The following is a 13,428-nucleotide window of genomic DNA, read 5'->3' on the forward strand; positions in this document are numbered from 1 at the left end:
AGGTCCTTTTCACCAGAAAAGAAAAAACAGGAGCCTGAAAATTTGTTTTCTCCAAAATCATTATACTCAGAGAAGAGCAATGACAGTGGTATGTTACCCTCTTTTACTGTGATAATGTGACTTAAAAGCAGAATCATATGATGCCTTTTTGTATAAGACGGCTCAGTGCATTTCTTGTGTTCATTTGTCATTTTCAGATGGATTGAAGTTTGACAGTGATGAGGATGACCGTGAGCCTGTCTTCTCATCATTATCCAGCACCACAGTTTTTGATAAACCAGCCCAAACAAAGAAAGCTAGTACGTTTTTAATGTTTTAATTTAGTGTATTCAGTTCTTGCTTTTCCAGATTTTATTTCCAGTCTGTGTTTGTTCCAGCTTTGTAAAGTTTACAAATCGGTGGAGGCCATCAAGTCAGTTTTGGAGTTTAGTAGTGTCTAATTGATCTGAAGATCTCTTCAAGCCTTTTCTTGTAAGAGTGATGGTTTTTGGCTGGGTAGTTTGTGCTAGATTCCCACAATCTTGTCTCTAAGGAAGTGCCTCGTGTTCTTAGTTTTAAATGTGTTTCCCCTTAGTTTCCATTATGTTTTTAGGTTGATTTTAGTGTCTTTGAGGATTTTCTCGACTTGGATCAATTCCCTTCATAGTCTTCTCTGTTTGAGACTTAAAAGATTTGCTTATTTCTTTGAGCCTGGACATGTACCTGTACACTCTTTACTGGTGTGATTCCAGAGAAGCACGATCTATTTGTATTGTGATATTCTAAATTGTACACAGTATTCTAAATGGGGTCTTACTAGTGCATTGTGTAACTTAAGGATTGTATTTAGCCATTTTAGTGTCAGCCATTTGTCAAATTGGGGGATTGAACACAACAAACTGCATTGTTCTAACATGGGTAAATTTATGCAAAATAATACCCAGAAACAAAATCCCCAAATTTGTAGTTTTTTCTTACTATTCATTTGATCTGAAATACAAATTCCATTAGCATACAGCAAAAATGACAAATTTAACTTCACTGTCTCAGTACTTATTGCTTTTCACTGTCTGCAGCTTGTATTGCTCACAGCAATGGCCTTGCATGCCATTATCCTGTGAATTTAATAGTTTCGGCACTTTGTATCGGCATTATACTTAGGTAGCTAAGACTGACTTAAGTTTCTAGTATTCATTTTTTCTGCTTTGTTTTATAACATTTCTTTGGATAACAATGGTGATGTAATTTAACTTTGAAAAGGTACTGTATAACATAGAACTTACTAGTGTAGGGGAATGTAGTTATTATGAAAGTATATTTATAGACAATGGAGTCTGTTATTTTGTTTCTTTTTACAGCAAAGAAACCCTCAGAAGGAACTCCAAAGCCTAAAAAGCCTCCAAAGCCTAAGAAAGCTGAGACAGTAGTCTGGGATTCAGATTCAGAGTTTGGTACTCCAAAGAAAACTGCTACACCCAAAGGTATATCACTGGCTTTCAAAAAGCCAAATTCAATTGGTTTTCTTTTTTTTTGTAGTAGCTAGAATATCTTTTGGTTATATAATTAAATTCATATTGTATGAATATTTTGAAAATGGAAAGTTTTCTGAAATGTCTAATTTCACCAATGACTTTCAGACATTCACAGTTATGCGTTCTTTTGTACTGAATGCGAAGAAACAGTCTTATTATTTTGGCAGTTCGGGAGATTCCTCATCACTCTTTGAAAATTGTAATATCATATACAGTGGTGTGAAAAAGTGTTTGCCCCCTTCCTGATTTCTTATTTTTTTGCATGTTTGTCACACTGAAATGTTTCAGATCATCAAACAAATTGAAATGTTAGACAAAGATAACACAAGTAAACACAAAATGCAGTTTTTAAATGAAGGTTTTTATTATTAAGGGAAAAAAAATCCAAAACTACATGGCCTTGTGTGAAAAAGTGATTGCCCCCCCTGTTAAAACATAAATCAACTGTGGTTTATCACATCTTTGGAAAGCTGAGTTCAATTTCTCTAGCCACACCCAGGCCTGATTACTGCCACACCTGTTCTCAATCAAGAAATCACCTAAATAGGACCTGCCTGACAAAGTGAAGTAGACCAAAAGATCCTTAAAAGCTAGACATCATGTTGCGATCCAAAGAAATTCAGGAACAAATGAGAAACAGAGTAATTGAGATTTATCAGTCTGGAAAAGGTTATAAAGCCATTTCTAAAGCTTTGGGACTCCAGCGAACCACAGTGAGAGCCATTATCCACAAATGGCGAAAACATGGAACAGTGGTGAACCTTTCCAGGAGTGGCCGGCCGACCAAAATTACCCCAAGAGCGCAGCGACGACTCATCCAAGAGGTCACAAAAAACCCCACAACAACATCCAAAGAACTGCAGGCTTCACTTGCCTCAGTTAAGGTCAGTGTTCATGACTCCACCATAAGAAAGAGACTGGGCAAAAATGGCCTGCATGACAGAGTTTGAAGACGAAAACCACTGCTGAGCAAAAAGAACATAAAGGCTCGTCTCAGTTTTGCCAGAAAACTCTGATGATCCCCAAGACCTTTGGGAAAATACTCTGTGGACTGACGAGACAAAAGTTGAACTTTTTGGAAGGTGTGTGTCCCATTACATCTGGCGTAAAAGTAATACAGCATTTCAGAAAAGGAACATCATACCAACAGTAAAATATGGTGGTGGTAGTGGGATGGTCTGGGGCTGTTTTGCTGCTTCAGGACCTGGAAGACTTGCTGTGGTAAATGGAACCAATAATTCTGCTGTCTACCAAAAAATCCTGAAGGAGAATGTCTGGCCATCTGTTCGTGACCTCAAGCTGAAGCGCACTTGGGTTCTGCAGCAGGACAATTATCCAAAACACACCAGCAAGTCCACCTCTGAATGGCTTAAGAAAAACAAAATCAAGACTTTGGAGTGGCCTAGTCAAAGTCCTGACCTGAATCCGATTGAGATGTTGTGGCATGACCTTAAAAAAGCGGTTAAGGCTCGAAAACCCTCCAATGTGGCTGAATTACAACAATTCTGCAAAGATGAGTGGGCCAAAATTCCTCCACAGCGCTGTAAAATACTCATTGCCAGTTATCGCAAACGCTTGATTGCAGTTGTTGCTGCTAAGGGTGGCCCAACCAGTTATTAGGTTTAGGGGGCAATCACTTTTTCACACAGGGCCATGTAGGTTTGGATTATTTTTTCCCTTAATAATAAAAAACTTCATTTAAAAACTGCATTTTGTGTTTACTTGTGTTATCTTTGTCTAATATTTCAATTTGTTTGATGATCTGAAACATTTCAGTGTGACAAACATGCAAAAAAATAAGAAATCAGGAAGGGGGCAAACACTTTTTCACACCACTGTAATTTGTGCAATCCTATTACAGTTGTGAAATATCTGTAATGAAACCCCAATAAGGAATAAAATACATTGATTATTTTCTATGGTTTTGATTAAATCAGGTATTTGTATATGTTTTGCATTAAATTAATATAACCTGAAACATTTCTATTTATCCATTTTAAATGTTTCAAATTTCAGAGAGGAATGTACAATAACTAATAAGTATTAGGTATAACAGTGCCAATAGAATGTGTTATATTAGCATTATTTGTAAGTTAACAAATACCCTTATCCAGAATATTTAACGAATTTGAATTAAGTATACCAGATAGTATTATATGCTAGTATTGGTTATAAAAAAGTTCTTCATTTAACATCTGCCCAGGAAATTGATCTTCACAAGTTTGTTAAAGCCTGTCACAACTGATCTTGTACAATAGCTGCAAATCCCCACAAGTCCAGACTTTGCAGGTTTGTTTATGATTGAGCCGAACAACTGGACATTTATTTCTCAGGTAAAGGCAGAGGAAGAAAAAGAAAGATGTCAGGCTCCGAGGATGAAGATGAATACAATCCTGTGAAAAAAACTGGAAGGTCTTCTGCAAACAAGGTGTGTTCTGCAGTGTAACAATACAACACAACAAAAAAATGTAAACACTAATAATATAACAGGCCAAAAACAAACAGTTTGGTCTAGTCTTATATGGGTTCTTCAGTCATGTTTTATTAGATGCTGTTTTTCATTTTTTTAATTTTAAGCTTTCAAAATGTTCAGTGTTATTAAGTTGTGTGAGTTAGTTTTCCGCTGAGACGTTTCTAATTACTAAAGCATTTGTAAACACGAAAATAGACAATCAATTTTGCTTTGGTTTATCTTGCCTATAAAGATTGTGTGAAGGATTGTTGTATTGCGGATCTTTGGGGCAAGTGGCAGTGAATCATTTTAATTGATTTTTTTTTTCTGTTAGAAATCAAAGAAAGCAGCTTCAGAAGAAGAGGACTTTGACACGAACAACTTCGGCAGATCAGAAACCTCTTCGAGAGAGAGGCCAGGCCGGGCCAAGAAAGAAGTAAAATATTTTGCCGAGTCAGATGATGATGAAGATGAATATGCTATCTATCAGTAGGTGTTAGAAGCACCACAGCATTTTTCAACACATTCTCTTGTGAAATATCCCCCTGTCCTTTGTCTTGCAGACTTTTGTACATTTTGCTTTTATGCTTATTTTGTGATGATGGTCAATGGTTTTTAATGTGTAGGTGTTTTACACTTTTTATTATACATATACAGTTTTTTTTTATCATTGAAATGTTATGTATTTGTCAAAGCAGCTTTTAGAAATTTAGATTGCTGTGCTAAAGCACATTTTAATTGTTAAAATAAAATGTAAACCTTTTTTGAAATGAACTCGAAGTAAACATTAAGAAATGTCAAACATTTGAACCTTTTATTTCTTGAAGTGCTGTATTTCCACTTTTTGCGATCCGGATACAAATGGGACATTTGGGTTTAATTACCTCTGAATCCAGGCAAGACTGATTTTCATGGCAGTGTAAAACAAAATCTGGTTTTGAAAATATATCTCCAATTTTCAGATAAAGGTTTTGTCAATATGAACTCTTGACATTGCAATGAGTTCTTTTTTGTTGGCCAGATTGTTCAAGGCCAGCTTGGTATTTTAGCCAGGGATAATCCCCCCACGAGCTTATTTTTAATGACCAACTAGCCAGGACCTGTTTGAATATCTCCTCCTAGAGCACGGTGTCCTGTATTACCATACTAGAGCATAAGTTTGGAAAGTTTGGGCCAGAATGAGGAGTTCCAGTTTCTGTTTCACAAATACCATTTACAACAGCAATGAACACTTCTTGAAAAACAAATCTAGTTTTCCTAGTGGGTGATTTAAAGACCAGTGCTCAGTGTGAGAAGAATGATTCTGTAAGTCATATCTGAAAAGTTATTTTGCTGGCTACCTTCAGCAAAAATCAAAGCTCGGCCAGGATCTTTTATTACTATAAGCACACAGCTGTTGAAGACTTCTGTTGATCACCACTTAACACAAATGTATTGTAGCTTCATTGTACACTATTAGTCTTATTTTTTCAATACATGTTGAAACATTCATCTTTGGATTGTTTGCTAATAGTAGTATTAAGTGAGGCTCTGCTCCTTCACCCCCAATGACATTAGGATTAGGTTTGATTTGGCTGTTCTGAATTGACCCCTTTTTTATAACTATACAAAGGATCCCATCCAAGGAAGTAAAGAGTCATGTGGTCCCATTCCCAGGACAGGCTGCGGTTTACATCTGTCCTAATCATGTTAAGTGGTTTTCTGATAATGGACGCGTCCTTACAGTTATGTATTGGTCTTGAAAATTACGACACTTCACATGCTATTAACAATAGAGTACTAATTAATGGCTGTCTTTTGTGGCTGATTTGAATATTTTCGCTCTTTAAAATTTACACAGGAAAGTTGGCCTTTGTTGCTACACATTTCAACAATCCAAGATAGCTCAACGAGGTGATGTAATTTCCGGTTTTATATTTGTCTAATGTACTTTTTTACCCTTAAATATCAGACCGTGTGCAGGGTGTAGAAGGCAGGGCGAACAGCAAGGGCATTTTAGATCTCTGTTTTGGTGAATGTGTAGTCCAGAGGTTTTGTGAACATTTCGAAAAGCACTTAAGCTGTTCATAGATTTAAGAGCAAGGCTGAGGGCAAGGAGTAGTTACTGTTAGTATTTTGGGTTTTGCTTTAATCATCTTAAAGCAACAGCACAAACATATTAGCAAATGTTGACTTCTCATTAGACTCTTGGTTCTTTATATCCAGAGCAGTGGAATAAATTCAGTGCATCATGCTTCCAATTAAAGCTGCAGATTATTGTTCTCTGTTTACTGATAAATCATGGAAAACATGGTCACTACCAGTTTTCAATTCCAGTCTTTCAGAGTCACCTATGTTTGCAGTAACTATAAGGTAAGTTGACTAATCATGGATGACATCAGTGATATTCATGCAACTGAGAGAGGAGGTGTAACTGCTCTTACATCTAGGGTGTTGTGCTAGCCTTTATGTGACTGCTGATATATTGGTCACTTTGATCTTAAATGGTCACTACTTCTTTTACTGGTCTTGGATGGTTGACCTGAACTTTATATGCCTAAAATAGTGTATGCAAGAAGCTCCTTTAAGATGAACTCTTTTGTTTGGAAGCATACCTAGTTATCGTCAATCCTGTGTGGGTGAAGGTGATCATGTGAAGTGGACCATACTGTTCCGTAGAGCTGTTGGCTTGTACAGTGTACAGTCCACTTTAGTGGCATGGTATCACATTTCACATGAAGCCATAAATGTGACAAATGGTATACATTTCAAATGGACTATTTAATCAGTGATAAGATGGTTTCTTAATTCCCTTTTCTATTTTTTTCTTAAAATAGCATCGTAGGTCATTTTACCAAACCATGTACTTACCATTAAATTAACATACCTTAGTATTTTAAAATAAATATATTTTATTATTTTGCCAGGAGATTCCATGGTAAAGGTAAACAGTATATGAACATAAAAAGCTTGTTAATGTACAAACAAGAGCCAGTGAAAATACATTACAGATATAGCAAATACAAAAGAATATTCCAACAGCAGGGCTTTGAATGAATGGGCTCAGTCACTGTTTCTGCGTGAATCAAATTAATAGGCAGAGATCTTTAGTATAGTTTTCTCATGTAATTGTTGCCCCTGCATTAGTGTTTTAAATGAATCCTAAAGTAATAGATTTTAATGTATCTATGAACACAATTCTACAACACTGCTGTATCGTGATTTACTGCTTCAGCCAATTTACATACATTTCCTAACTGGCTCAAAATGACACGGGAAAACAGAACAACACTGTCACACTGTGTTTTGCCTTGGAGGCTATCTTTGCTGCCAAACAGGGGTGAGATCAGAGATACACAGAGTGTTTGATATGTTTTACAAATAACTGAAGGAGACCATTTCAATAACTTCCTGTGGTGCGAGCTATGATGTAACATTCACAAGTTTACAGAATGGCTCTCAGCATTATGGAGTCCAATCCTCTTGGAATTCATCATCTTCGGTTTGAAACTTTTGATGCATTTGATGTGAATAGACAAACTAGAATACAATGATACAAAAAAAAAATCCATTTGGAGAAATGGAACCAAAAGGCATCTCAAAACACACGCTATTACATTCAATACTCTTGCTCACTTTCCCCTCGTCTTCCTAGGGGGAAACTTTTGTGTGCAATAAGTTTCAATTAAGCACGGAGTCACTGCTTAGAAGCAGTTTTTTTTAATAACACCACTTTGTAATGACCTAGTTCTTGTAAATGTCTAAAAATTAAAAACCTTTTGAAAAAAAATGTCCCACTTTATGTATACCTTTTACTACATGGTATAAAAAATATATTTAAAATCCTAATTGACTTGTAAAAAAAAAGTAGGAATCGGGCAGCCTTGGTATTTGACTATTACCGTTATTTTAATCTCCATTGTTCTGCTGATGTGTAACTCCCTTGCCAACTTACTGTATGTTGCATGTCTGCATCTGTTGGCAAATCAATGAAATGCAGATATACCACAGGGGAATTAAATCATACCATTATGACAATGGATACAACTGCTTTGGAGACTACATTTTTTAAAACACACCCTGTTCCCCAGTGTTTTGGGACCAGAAATTGATGTCCGGCTGAGCTACAGCAGTACCCTGTCAGGGCCCAACATATGTGTAAAATGTGCTTAAAAAAATCCCCAACTATCATTTCATAAGTGGTTGAATTACAGGTTTTTTTTATTGCTTCAACATTAGAAGCGGCTAAGTGTTGTTAATAATGAATGACCATGGTGCTTCGCTGCTACTCTGCATGCACGTATTTATAGTGGATATATTACATTTTCTAGGTACGTACAGTTATATAAATGTCGTGTATTCGGAAAAGAACACTAGGTATCCAGCTGGCACAAACAAAGCAGGCTGTGTTGGCCAAACAATGAATGATGATATCATGGAACTGGTGCAATGCCAGAAAACTTTCTCTTGGTTTAGTGCGATTTTGGGAAATGTATTGTATAACAAGTACCAGAATCAGCACGGGTTAGGCTCCAAAAGTTTAGACTAGTGAAGGATATCCTATACCCCTTCCCCCATCCCCAACCTTTGGTTCCAAAACATGATCTTTCAGGCATGAGCTTCTACCTACTCCAAGTGCAGCCTTTGGCCGCCTGAGTGAATGTGTGTTTGAGAGTTGCAATATCAAGACTGCAGTCTACATTATTCTGTATTCATTATTCCTATTTTTCTGTATGGGGTGAAACACGGACAACAGGAGACACTGAAAAGGCCTGGAGTCATAACACCAACTTTTTGAGAGGTGTTTTAATGCCTCTCAGTACATTTCAGACACATAATCTTGATGTTCATGTTTGTGAATGAACTTTCTGAGTTTTCAGAGCTTTGTACATTGTACGTCCTAAGAGAGAGAGAGATGCATGTCATGAATGTTAGATTCCCATTGAATTATGTACCTATTTCAATTAGGGGCTCAGAACCAAAAATGTAATAAGACCATTATAAGCATTCAGATCATCTGCAATATCCCGCCAGTGCATTTCAAGAGAACAGGATGCATCTGCTGTAAAAGTGGTTAAAACCGAAGTTCACAAACAGTAAGCCATAGGAGGTTTGACCTGTGTGGGCTTTTTTGTTTTCACTTCATATATGTTCAAAGGATTATTTTTAAGACTAACATAATTAAAATAGAATTAGTTTAACAATCACAGATTTCAGAAATCCCAGTTTAGGTCCTTAGGAACTATGATGTCATTGCAGAACCTGGAGACAACTGAAGTGAGAAAGGGGAGACAAATGCACAATTGGAAGTGATTAAAAAAGATTCCAGCAAAATTGAAAAATTGAAAATAAGCCAGTTTAGCTTTACATTGAGCATGTCCAGTGATACCCAAATCAAAATGTGTTGTGTGCAGGTATCTTCTACCCACACTGGATTCTCGATAGAAGACACAGCACCTTAATATCTAAACTCAAACACTAAATGGGTCAATAGGACAAAACAGTTGAAGTACACAGCACAATTAAAATGAAGGCTACAGAAGCTTACATGTAGCGCTTTGCATTGGCAAACCTGGTTAGTCACACAATGGGAGAAAGTCTCCTGCAAAGGATAAGCGCTTGATGATGATAGAAGTGAAGTCTAGAAGCATAGCTAGGCGAGGTCCTGCTTTAAAACACTTGCCAAATTGGAGAGATGGGCAGTGATGTAAAAGAACAGTTCCAAAAAAGTGTCTCAGTTCAGACAGATGAGGTGACCGATTACATTCAGTGGTGCACAACTAGAGACTCATTTTACGTCAGACAGCCATCAGAATTAAAGGTGAAGTGCTTTTTAAACCTTTAAGTGGCAATGCACAAGACACTGGTATTGACTGGGGATGATGGTCCGTGGGCCATGGTGATGCAAGATCTATGACCGAAGAGCACGGTGGACTTGTGACAAGGATGTAAGCAGGAATCCACAAGGCAACCTGGAGTTGTTTCATGTCAGGCAAACAATGGCTGTTGGCTCAAGATGCCACAGGTGCACAGCAATGGGCTTTCCAATGCAAATCATGCACTTGACAAAGTTGCGCTCAGTTAATTTATTGATTTTTGCCATTTTACGCAAAGAGATGGGGGCAAGCCTCAGCCCCCATCACAGAGAGGCCTTATGTCCGTCTAGGGCCAAGGTGTGAATGACTCAAGACTGTGTGAACTTTGCAAGAAAGCCTGCATTTTTCTTGCTGACCAAACCTCTCCACGTGTACAGCAAGTCAGGGACACTCGTTGGATATCCTTGTTGTGATATCCATCTGCCATATTTGAGTGACTAAATGTGTCACTTCAGGGTCGGGATTCAAACGTTTTAATGTCAAGTGACGGGATAGCAGCATTCATTAATAAAGCTGAATACGGGTCTTTATATGCACAGCAGGGATCAATTCACATGTCTTTGACACAGGAGTATCTTATGGATCAGTGTGTTAATCATTCAGTTGACAGTATGAAGGACATAACTGTTCTACATTTACAGGGCCTACAGGAACAATTCAGTGAATATTTCATGGACGTGGAAAATGACAAATGTAGTCACCTTTAAGATGAAGCACACAGATACCTTCAGAGCAAGAGGAAAGAAAGCCTGATCAATCTGTCAAGCAGCAGGGATTTTAGCAAATGCCAGTCAGAGCCTTTTGGTTACCAGTAGGATTTGAGCTTCACGTGTTAACAGACTGGCCCCTTAAAGCCTTCATTCTGTTTTTGTCCAGTTCCCTACTAAAGGACTGTCAGGCCTCTCAGCATTAACTGAAATAAAAGAAAAGTATGTCCCCCAGGTTAAAACTGAACAAGACTCGTGTCTCCTCCTTTCTATTTTACACCCCCAAAACCCTTACTGTGTGTGACAAAGAAACCTTAGGTTTTTAAAATGGTGTTATTTTGAGTTCGTTCCGTTTTTACTGTTTTGAACTTTAGTTTAAGATGAATATTCCTAAGACAATTCTGCTGCAATTCTGTCATATTATGTTAGTGAACTGAGAGTTTTCTGAGAACCTACTGTAGACATGAAATACTTTGTTTTAAAACAAGTTAACATGATAAAATACTCGATATCATCTCTGGCCTTGACATGTTGGTCTTTATGAAAACTGAAAATATTCAATAGCTACAAGCTCAAATCAAAAATTTATAGCTCAAAGTACACTGAGACTCTAGAGGACCAGGTGTAAAGATCACTACGTTACATTAGGTGCAGGCATTGAATTTTGATAAGTGCTATGATACTTGCTTAGACTGGTTAGAGAATTGGTTTCAAAGATAATGGTGCATTTTTGTATGCAATTATATGAGTTGGGATGAAGTTTTTTATTTTTTGTTAATGTATTTTCATAACTAGTCCAGCTACAGTACATCCTTCCCGAGAGTCAAACTCATAAGCAACTCCAGCTCAGAGACACAAAGCAACCCTTCAAGGCAACAGCGAATTCCACTATGCTAAAAGGCTGGGCCTCCCACTGTGGGAGAATTTAGTGCTATCCAGATTCCAATGGGGTGATGTCACTTTCTGTAACAGGCCCAGTGCCAAAATGCTATACTTTAATCAGGTGAAGAAAACCGCACAATGCTTTAGCCAAAAATGTAGACTCATTGCTGAAACTCTCTGGAATACCCTCTTTAAAATAAGCATATTGCCTATGGAAAACATTAAATCTTTGACAATTCAGACTCATTTTGTGAAACAACTAAAATCTCTACTGAGATTGCATTGCTATGAGTCTGTTCTGCACTGATATTTTAAACATTCAACTTTCTGGAAAGAAAATATAATTGACAGCATTTTCCCTACTTTTTTCTGCCAAAAGACACTGATAAAGCAGCAATAAAATGTGAAATGTGATTTTGATTACATTGGCCCTTTCAAATCCTCTCAGAATTACTGTGCAAAGCCAGCTGGAAGTAATTGAAATGGTCTCCTTATTGAAATTTCTTCCCTTGACAGCATCAAAACTTGTCGGACAGAATTAACAGATTGTACAGATACCAAGGGATATGGCGAATTCTGCCACTCTATCATCTTGTTGAAAGGTGAAATAAGAGTAAAAAAATCTTTAAATATATAAACAGATATAAAATAGACTTCCATCCTACCTAAGCCAGAACATTCTATATAACCATTTTAAGGACTTAATAAGCCCATTTTATCTTGATGTATCGCCTTAAACATGATCATATTTAAGACAATGGAAAAGCACCACAAAGTCATTATAGAAACATAGGTTTAACCATACAATGGTATGTACAATGTATGCCAACAAGAAGTATAGAATAAAACCACTTACCAAGCTTTGAGACCATCATGCAACTATGAAATTTACATAATGGAAACCTGAAGTTTTAAACCGTCGTTGCTGTTATTGTCATTCTTTTTTTGGCGTCTGGCCAAAGGGAGCTTTGAAATTCAAGGGTACAGTTTCAAGTCCTCCCCCCCCCCCCCCCAAATAAGAGCTTAATAACAATTATACACAAAGCATTGGTCCTTTTAGGCCTTAGTGTTGTAAAAAAAAGCAAAGCAAAGACAAAGCATCTCTGAAAATGCTTCTGGCTTTGCGCGTCCCCCTGTATTGTGCAAAGGAATGTCTAATAAAGTTCTCAATGGTCCTATTTCTCTTCAGCCAGCTGTGCAGCAGGGCCACTCTCCTCTGACGTGGGGCTGTCCTGGGGTTTGTCTGGACTTTCCTCAGGTCTCTGTCCATCTTGTCCTTCTGAGTTTTCCAGCATTTCCTGGATTAGCGGAGGCATTGATCCTGGAATTTCCATTTTGAGGGTAATAACACGTTCTGCACCTGAGGAAACAAAGAAACAGACGCTTTTGAAGTACTCTATCTGACAACTACAGCCCATTGGTTTTTTTTTTCATTTCAATCATGATTACTTCCTCATGTCCAATGAATATGCACAGCATTCACAGTGTGAGGAAATAAAATGATTCAGAACAGCAAAAATACCTAATAAAGTGACAAAAGACACAAAAAAATAATGCATTAGACTTGATAAGAAGCTATAAAATTCTGAATATTTAAAAAAAACTTACAGTATATTTCTATATACAGTACATACAGGCTCTTTCATTGTTTTAAATATATAAATGTAGGTAGGCAGGGTAACAGGGAATGTGTTGAGCGCGTAGCAGAATAGAAATCAGTTTACTCAGAATACTAAAACAAATCCTAAATGTATTTCATTATTATACCTGATTTGGCAATTCACCTAATTTGATTTGTTTCAGAGTAGATTTCATTGTCACTCTACACAGGAGGTTAGCAACAAAGATAATTTGCTCACATCATTCCCAGCTGAGCTAACAGGCAAAACAAGAAAGCATATAACAAGCAAGCAACATTCTGGCCAGGGGATTCTGAATGATCTGACACGCTGACCATGGTGGTGCTGATATTCACTAGTACCACACTGAAAATGCAACATCACACTTGATTAAGCCATGAA

At 37.2% G+C, this 13,428-nt stretch overlaps 2 protein-coding genes across 2 annotated transcripts in view; one reads left to right on the top strand and one right to left on the bottom strand.

Moving 5' to 3' along the window:
* top2b (DNA topoisomerase II beta) overlaps window positions 1-4,765 on the top strand; it is a 28,973-nt gene extending 24,208 nt beyond the window's left edge. The window contains exons 32-36 of the mRNA XM_088929808.1: window positions 3-88; window positions 198-299; window positions 1,338-1,460; window positions 3,845-3,939; window positions 4,298-4,765. Coding sequence (XP_088785934.1) covers window positions 3-88; window positions 198-299; window positions 1,338-1,460; window positions 3,845-3,939; window positions 4,298-4,456 — 565 coding nt within the window. The 3' untranslated portion in view covers window positions 4,457-4,765. The remainder of the gene's footprint in view (window positions 1-2; window positions 89-197; window positions 300-1,337; window positions 1,461-3,844; window positions 3,940-4,297) is intronic.
* Window positions 4,766-11,274: 6,509 nt separating this feature from the next.
* The window catches only part of LOC148822685 (retinoic acid receptor beta-like), a 76,777-nt gene continuing 74,623 nt past the window's right edge, over window positions 11,275-13,428 (bottom strand). Inside the window, exon 8 of the mRNA XM_088929587.1 lies at window positions 11,275-12,767. Coding sequence (XP_088785713.1) covers window positions 12,583-12,767 — 185 coding nt within the window. The 3' untranslated portion in view covers window positions 11,275-12,582. The remainder of the gene's footprint in view (window positions 12,768-13,428) is intronic.

The sequence above is a fragment of the Atractosteus spatula genome, chromosome 12, assembly GCF_055471065.1.
Source record: "Atractosteus spatula isolate fAtrSpa1 chromosome 12, fAtrSpa1.hap1, whole genome shotgun sequence".
NCBI classification, from domain to species: domain Eukaryota; kingdom Metazoa; phylum Chordata; class Actinopteri; order Semionotiformes; family Lepisosteidae; genus Atractosteus; species Atractosteus spatula.